The sequence below is a fragment of the Oculina patagonica genome, chromosome 1 (assembly GCF_052425735.1).
Source record: "Oculina patagonica isolate OP01 chromosome 1, crgOcupat, whole genome shotgun sequence".
Taxonomy (NCBI): Eukaryota; Metazoa; Cnidaria; class Anthozoa; order Scleractinia; family Oculinidae; genus Oculina; species Oculina patagonica.
In genome coordinates, this window is record NC_135758.1 from 25,710,743 (window position 1) to 25,719,627 (window position 8,885).

At 37.9% G+C, this 8,885-nt stretch overlaps 1 protein-coding gene across 6 annotated transcripts in view; it reads left to right on the plus strand.

Moving 5' to 3' along the window:
- Positions 1–5,760, plus strand: part of LOC144642207 (uncharacterized) — a 32,437-nt gene extending 26,677 nt beyond the window's left edge. For all 6 annotated transcript variants that reach the window (XM_078501191.1, XM_078501220.1, XM_078501208.1 and 3 more), the window contains 7 exons: positions 998–1,177; positions 1,627–1,749; positions 2,181–2,531; positions 3,111–3,336; positions 4,262–4,414; positions 5,000–5,139; positions 5,455–5,760. In XM_078501191.1, the coding sequence (XP_078357317.1) occupies positions 998–1,177; positions 1,627–1,749; positions 2,181–2,531; positions 3,111–3,336; positions 4,262–4,414; positions 5,000–5,139; positions 5,455–5,699 (1,418 nt within the window). In that variant the 3' untranslated portion in view covers positions 5,700–5,760. The remainder of the gene's footprint in view (positions 1–997; positions 1,178–1,626; positions 1,750–2,180; positions 2,532–3,110; positions 3,337–4,261; positions 4,415–4,999; positions 5,140–5,454) is intronic.
- Positions 5,761–8,885: the final 3,125 nt, after the last annotated feature.

Consider the following 8,885-nt stretch of genomic DNA (forward strand, 5'->3'; position numbering starts at 1 on the left):
AGCTTTTAAAGTGCGATCCCAATCATACGCCACCATAATTGTCCCTAATGGACACTGCAATTCTGTGACGAGCTTAGGCCTTCGAAAAAATATGCAAATTAGCTTAGCGGAGATTGAATCTTCGCTAAGGTAATTAAGATTGGTAAAATAAGAACGTAGTTAGCACGTTGAACTACCGCAACGTACAGTGAAGTGTCAGTCATAAACGTCGCGGCTTCTCTGTAGAGAAAGAAAAAAAAAAAGATATTAACTGGAGTACGGGGTTGCCTAACAAGAAAACAGCAAACATCGAGGCAAGTAAGACAGAATTATTTAGCCCGAGGTTAATTTTCTGCCCACAGATAACAAGAGCTCAGTAAAGAACTCACCACCTAAGTAAGACAGAATAATTTAGCGCGAGGTTAATATTCTGCCCCCAGATAACAAGAGCTCAGTAAAGAACTCACCACCTAAGTAAGACAGAATAATTGAGCGCGAGGTTATATTCTGCCCACAGATAACAAGAGCTCAGTAAAGATGTTAGAAAAAAAGGAAACAAGACAGAGCAGCCAACTTGAAACCTTAGTCACTTGCGAAATGTCATCTTTAAGTTTGGTAAACTGGCTGGCTTGATTTGGCTCCAATGTCAATTTTGTTCTGACTTTTGTTCTGAAAATAGTGAAATCTAAGATGACGGATCACAAGATGGCACCTCTAATGACGTCAAAGGGCTTTCAACTCAGTGCAAAAAAATTTGCTACTCAATAATAGAATGAAAAGCTAAGGGTGGTTTCCACCGCCCTCCTCAACCCCTCCCCCCCCCCCCCCCAACCCTTTTTACCACGGTTTGGGTATGAATTTGCATTAATCCGAGGGTTAATTGAGCTCCTTATCAGAAAGACGTCTTCGCTTCCTATTTTCATATGCCTGCAGAGAAACAATGATCCAGTTCTGGTGACAAAAGAGAGTATTTTTAATAGAGGTCGGTTTATTTATCTATTACAATTTCCTTATACAGCCACTAAAAATGTTACCAGCGTCTTTGCGGAGTCAAGTGTTCCCGTCCAACCAAATTATTTGGACTTTGAGTTTTATGTACCGGCTGATTGTGATCAAACCTGCAGTAACACTCCAGGAAGTTACACTTGCTCTTGTGTCAGTGGATATCGACTAGATTCAGATGGAAAATCTTGTATAGGTGAGATACATAATTAAATTCATATTAACCAGTCTTGTTTTATATACTTTTTTGATAAATGAAACCATTTCAATTCCCAAACTTTATCACATATGCACGCTACGCCCCTAACAGATGCGAACAAAAATAAATCCATTGAATAAGAATTATAAATGTTCAGCCGTTTAAACTGTAGTATGATTGGTTTAGCGTATTTAGCGAAACACAAGGGCAAAAGGATGAATGTAATGTTCGTCTGCAACAAACGTCTGAAACAGTCTACATTGACTAGTACCTGCACTCTCGCATTTTTAAAATGCTCTTACTTCATTTTTTATTGTTTTTATTTATCAATGACAAAAATGTATTTACTAGTTTTTATCCCAGATCGCCTTCTGTCAGATTTCGACTTTTTTTACATTCTATCATGAGTCATGCATTGACCAGTCGGCTCTACATTCTGCCCGTAGATATTAACGAATGCTTCAACAACAATGGCGGCTGTAGTCATCATTGCTTCAATATCCCTGGATCGTTTTATTGTGGATGTCCTGAAGGAATAACTATGGCGTCCAACAATTTGACCTGTGTTGGTAAGTAAAGGCACTTGAGAGAGAAAAGAAAAATAACACTCATAAAGGAAAAAAAAATAATGGTTAGACGTATCATGCTAAATACTTTTTATGCTCCAGTATTTACTCCGTTTCGTTAAGAACATTCTGTAGAGTTTTCAGCTCATTCACGCAAACTATTTAAAATCCCCACAAAGGATTTTAGTCAGCCTCTCGCCATTTTCGATGCCATCAAAATTATGAAAACTGTGTGGTGAAGCCTAATCTATTTGCAATGCTGTAGGTTGTGTCACAAAAAGTCTGTTTAATTACCTTTAGCAATTTTACAGTGATCTCTTTCGTTTAGACACGCTTTACGTAAATTACAACATCGAAACTCTCGTATGTAAACAAAAACAAAGGCGTGGCTGTCTAGGGTCCTTTAACGTTTTAAACACTCCATTTCATTTCAGACGCTAGCATGAGTGTTACATGCAATGACAACAACATGACGGTGTCCTTAGAAAAGCGAACATTCAAGTTCTTTGAAGTCAGCCAACTGCACCTACGCTATGCTTCATGTAGAGCCACACAGAATTCCACACACTTGCTGATCAGTACTCCGCTAAATGGCTGTGGGACGTTGGTGAACGAGACAGAAGATGCTCTTATGTTCTGGAATGAAGTCCTGGCAGATGCCGTGATCATCGACTTTGTCGTCACTCGAACACATGATATCAAAGTGCCATTCTACTGCAGCTATTCCAGGAAGATCTTACTAAGCCTCAGCTTCACACCTCAAAGAATTTACTTTGGAACTGAAGGTACTACAATGATCTTACGTTTTAGATATTCTAGGATTCCGTTTCCTTTCATCTGTCTAGATAAACAAAGTAGTCTTGCTCATGTTTTTAGTATCTTTTCTCTTCTGTTGACGATTGACACTTTCAGGTGGGCTTTTATTAGTGTTATACGTCAGGATGGTTTTATGTAGCTTGCTTTCCTTGCAGTGTTAAACTGACAGAAACTGCAGATCTGATCAAGTCCGTTGCTCTCAAACCATTTGTGTCTCGAGATTGTTACCCACTAGCCGACTCATGATCAAGTCATGCATGCATGCATTCCACACGTGGTTGTCAATCCACTTGTCAGTACGCTTGTGTATGTCCTTAATAAAAGAGAGCTAAGAGCTATTCTTTTCCTGCTCTATATTGTCTAAAAGTATTTTTATATTTTTTTTTGTCCCTTGTTTTACATCTCAATGTAAGTTGTACAAGGTTATAAGGTTTTTATTTTGCTTCCCTTGTTTCTTCCCACAATGAAATATATTTAATTAGTCATTGCACTTTTTCATAGTTATAATGTTTCCTGGCTTAAGGTATATTGTTATCTCTATACTCTAGCGGGATACGGCAACTTCACTTTCAAAATGGACTTCTACAAGAGTTCATCATTTTCCACGCCTTACACTGATCAAGACTACCCACTGGAAGTGGAGCTGAATGATTATATGTATGTGAGGTTCAGCGTGGAGTCCAGTGCTGACTTGGTGATAATGGCTGAAAACTGTAAGGCCACTAAATATGGAAGTTTTTATTCCTGGCCACAATACACCATAATACAGAATGGGTTAGTACACATATGCGTATTATAATTATCACTTTCTTTTGTTTGAAAGAGTCATGAAGGTGTTTCTTAATAAATCCAGCCAAAACTTTCAAGTTCGTGCACGAGCCCATTCAGCCCATTCAGGCATGTAACCTTTTGGTTATTTTTTCTTTGATGTTTTCTCACCTTCATGGACTAAATGGGAATCCTGCATATTGAAAAACAAAAAACTAGTACACGTATATCGTTATAATGGCACCTGTCAGATTCTCAATTATTTTTCTGTCAATTCGATACAATTGTTTAAAGTCTTCCCTGTAGAGTGTTTTTCTGACTGAATCAATCACTGAGTGATTAACAAAGTACTTTAACTCCGGCAAGAGTTAACGCCTTCAAGTATCCCTTTTTTGTTAAAATTATTAAGGAATGGAACAATTTGCCAAACCATTAATTTGGACATAACATCAATGACTTTAATGTAAACAGGTTTAAAGCAAGGCTAAAAAAGTGGATGAACATTCATTAATCATATACCACCGCCGCCTCAGTACCAGATATTATAGAGTATTTTAGATTTTAAATTTTAGATGTTAATTATTTACATAATAGATATTTTAAATTTTTAAATTTTAGATTGTTAATTATTTACGTAGTAGTTTTTTAAAATTTCTAAATTTAAGATTGTTAATTATTTTAATTAACTATGGTTAGGGGACCTAAATAGGGCTAACCTCTTAGTCCTCCTTTTCAGATACTATTTGTATTCTGTATTTGAATAAAGTATTATTATTATATGGCGATTTTACACTACGTGCCTAGTATTAGGCAAAATAATATATTTTAAAAATTACTTGGTCATCTACCGCATGGTTGATGTTCTAAGGCGCGTGCCTTGAACACGCTTAAAAGAAGGGACGTTTAACACTTCGTTATGTTTACCTAATAGGTGTCCGCGGGATACAACGCTGGATTACAGTTACGATCCGAGCCGAAGTTTCCAACAATTTAAATTCAAAACATTCAGATTTTTCAACGACTACGACACGGTGTACTTTCATTGTGAGTTGTTGGCCTGTCACCGTTATTCGCCCAAGTCCAGGTGAGTTTTAAAGACATTTGACAGCACTAAAATGGAACTGCTAAGAAAAATTGCAAAAATAAGTAACAAAAAGATTTTTCGACCTTAAATTCTAAAAAGCGTGCAGCGTATAAAAAAGTCCAAAAAATGACTCTGGACCTCCAGTCAAAAACAATTCAGATTAACCATTCATGCAAGTGTCTGCACCAGATACGTTTGTTTGGCAATTCTTCTCTAAGCTACTACGTCTTATCAACTAATTTACATAAGCTTTTTAAGTAGGAAGGTAGGTAGGTAGGTAGGTAGGTAGGTAGGTAGGTAGGTAGGTAGGTAGGTAGGTAGGTAGGTAGGTAGGTAGGTAGGTAGGTAGGTAGGTAGGTAGGTAGGTAGGTAGGTAGGTAGGTAAGTAGGTAGGTAGGTAGGTAGGTAGGTAGGTAGGTAGGTAGAAAGGTAGGTAGAAAGGTAGGTAGAAAGGTAGGAGGTAAGAACTACTTAAGCTGGAGGGTGTATTTCACTCCAATGGTCTGATGACTTGTTGTTGTTTTTTTATTTCTTGTTTCATTTTTATATGCCAGTCGTATCACTTATCAACTGAACAATTTATAGGTGCAGCGCGAGCTGTTCAGCAAGCAACAAAAGAAAGAGAAGAGAGGTGACACGTGACGAGGTAGAACATGACGAAAGCACCACCAAGCAAGTTCTCACCGGCGGCCCTCTGGTAATTAAAGAAATGACGGAATCCCCAGGTAACTTACAGGAACAAAATGCATTTTTATCCTCCGCTTAATGCAAAGGGGGCAAATTGTTGAGTAGATAGGTTTACTAACCTGACATTCTCGCTTGCTCCTCGTGAAACAAACAAGGTTTGTATTAATGAATGGCTACAAATGTAAAAGCATTTTGACCCATTTGCTTTTAGACAACCCTTTAACGCATTACTGGCCCTTTTGAGAAAGATACGTTTCTAATCCATTTCGCCCCAACGCGACCCTTTACTGAAAGATGCTTCTGTTATCTCTCGTTTACCCATCTAAAATACTGCGCTTGTTTGGTGTTCATAGATCCTGGTGATCCTGGCAAAAGCAAACAAGCTGCCCTGATTGGTGGCGTGGCAGCCGCTGGGGGGTTTGGTCTGATTGCAGTCGCAGCCCTGGCCGTTGTGTTTGTCAAGTACCGCATTGCACGACGGTTAATGAACAGAAACAAGGTCGGAGACCTTTACACCACCCAAGATGAACAACTGAGCAGGAAACATGCTTTTTATATACAGGAAGATGACATGATCGAAAAGGATGACGCCTTATAGGGTGCTACATTGTCGCGGTTAAAAGACTGTTAGTGTAGGATCGTAGTGGCGACGTAAACCTTTTCATTTTTTAAGTCGTTATGACTTGACGATAGTAGTTTATGGTAAGCTTAGCACCGTCTGGGACTGTAGAAGACTGGATCTTGTAGATCCTTCCATACCTAGTCACATCGAAAATGGCATTCGAGATAAGCCTTGTCAGATATTATTCTTGTTTAAAGGTAGATTTGACTATATGAGAGCCACCTTTAGTTGCTGACGGGATATGGTAAACCCGAGTTAACCCTTTCAGTGCTAAATTTCTAAAAAAAACAGGGTTTTTTTTACCGTTAAACTGAATTTTTGGTGCTACGATCCTGAATTTCCCTAAACTTTGCTTAAAAGCACTTTTCCACAATGCAGCAAAATTATGATGAAGATTCCATGGAAAAATGTACAAAATTGTTTTAGGCGCATGCGCATAAGCCAAAATTTGGACTTTCATGGTGAAATCGTTTCCATTTTTTTTTCTTGCTCCTTTCCTTTTCGTTTTTCTCGGCTTTGTTATTTCCACTCCTTTCTACTCTATCTGTCCTTCCTTTAGACCAAAAAAGTTTTGATTAGGACATTGGTAAACCCTGAAAAGAGGACCTCGATCTGTTACAGGTGTTTTGGCCTGTTTAAGCATCGATTTTGCACCAAGAATTGATTGACTTTTTCTCGATTAGCTCTGTCAGGATGCAACCGATACGCAAAATGAATAGTTCTGTGAAAAGGTCAAACCTAGCTCTATCAGATGCTTATCACCAAAATCAGCTGATTTTCAAATTGATGATGTCACAAGTGGTTCGTTGACTGCTCCTCCAAATGTCGACAAAAGTCGACTTTAGCAGTGAAAGAGTAAAGTTAGTTAAGGTAGAAGCCATACGACAAAAAAAAGTTGAAGTAGTCGTATGTTAGAAGTGGACATTGAACTTCTTCTTATTTGGCTTGTTAGCAATGTATAATTGCTTTGTGATCATTTATGCTAAAAAATAGTCACATGGAAATTAAATTTAGAATTAGCTTAGCTTTCATATTTGGGTTGGACGCTGCGAAGTTGGTAAGCATTAACAGAAGGTTTCGACCAACATATGGCCGCCACGTCATTGCCATTTAAGAGCTAGGGACTGGTTATGTAATCAATCGTAATTTTACTTGACATAATATGCAATGTAACACTATATTCTTGCAGTAACCAATAAAATGTCCCCATTCAAAACAGAAATACAAAACACTTGTGAGAACTTAGGGACTGGTCATTTGTAGAACATTTTCACGGACCGGACGCCTGAAGCCGTCATTCGGAAACTCGCCAATGTAATGCATTTCTTTTTACAAAAAACAACAACAACAACGACATCAACTCTTGAACTGGTCGTTTGTTGCACCAGTGAACTTCTTCCCTTCATACCCTGGGTAGGGTTTTATTTTAAGACGGTCGGATAAAGCGGCGATACAGGACCTGAGCAAAAGAAAACCTGTTTAAACTTATTCGTGTTTGTTAGAATAAATAAAAATATCTGAAGCCTTGACTTTTTTTCAGGCTTCTTTTTTCGACCTTGTTCACCACGAGTCTCCCATAGCTCAGTAGTTAGAGTGACGGACCGGTATCTGGATGGTCATGGGTTTGACTCCCGTTGGGGGCTAAGAAATTGTATTTTTGGAGTAATTTCGACTTGAGAACGCTTCTTCGTTTATTTCACTTATCCAAGTCGCCATTCCACCTACCAGTTTTACTCCTCACTTTCTGTCTAGTTCCTCCAACATGCTTAGAAATGAGGTTTAGAATAAGTACAATAAAATGGAGAAGTGGATACTGACAGCTTAAAAAATTGAATTAAATCCTGGATTTGTGTCAACCTGCTTTGATTAACCGTGTCCTGAGTGGATACACGAACCAAAAATAGTCAATAAAGCGAAGTGATAACGAAACTGGAAGGCCGAACCCAACTTTTACGCAGTTTTCTTATATTTCATTAATTATAAGAACAGTTTTCAAGTCAATACGTCTGTGTCCGACCTTTGGAATCTACTGAAGGCGGGAAAAGAGAGGGCAGAAAGCGGGTAAATAAAGCTTTTTGCAACAATGTGTAATACTTTGTAATAGAAACGTACGTAGATACTGAATAAAAAAGTAGTCCGTTAGACGATGGAGGTAGTGATCGCACGTCAAACAAAATATTCGTGGCTTCTTGTGAGTGTTTTCTTGCATAATAATCTGGACACGAGAGCCCTAAAGGCAGGTGGCAGAAGGAAAAAGCTGTTTTCCTAAAAATAGCAGTTCTCTGGTTTAAATAGCTATCTATGTAGAATGTTTGTGTAGTGTTGTTCTTAGGTTTCGATGCAAGTCGATAAACGCTCTCTTAATGGATACTTTTAGATGTGAATGGAACTGCAAAATATAATTAAAATGATAGGTTTCCTCCATTTTCGAGAATTTTCTTTGCGTGAGTGCACTGTACCGCAAAAACATTACCCTCAGTAATAACAGAAAACACGGTTTTTATAATGCAAGAGTTCACACAAATTGTCATAACCTTTTCGGATACTAGACTTAATTGCAATTATCATTTACGATGCAAGGATGAAGACTCGTAACTTCCAATGAAGAAATATGACGTAAAGATGAAGTTACAAGTATAAATCAGATTATTATGCCCCAACAAGACAAAGGGTAATCAGAAAATCAATGAAAATATTTCCTTAATGAAGAAACAGGTATAGGGTAAGAAATAAAGCCCCAAGCAAACTTCATTGTTTATCGAGTGGCGTCGTCTGTCGGCTACACTGAAAAAGATTTCAAAACAATAATGGAATAAGTGACATTATACTCTGTTTAGTCTGTGTTATGTGATAAATGCCTTCTGTTATCATTGTTCGTTCTGTTCCAAATTTCTTCATCCGTTTTCGGATCTGAAGCCAGCGCTGGCATTCGGATTTAAAGCTCATTCGCATTACCAAGTAAATCAATTTGTTTATGCAGTAAGAGAATTTAATTAAGCTAATTGATGCAGCCAAATAAAACAAAAATTTACATATTGCATACAATTACTCGAACCAAATATAGTCATCAAAGCTAAGTGATATAACGAAACTGGCAATCCAGACCCAAATTTTTCACAGTGCTGTTAAATGCCATTGATGACAAGAACAGCTTTCAACTCA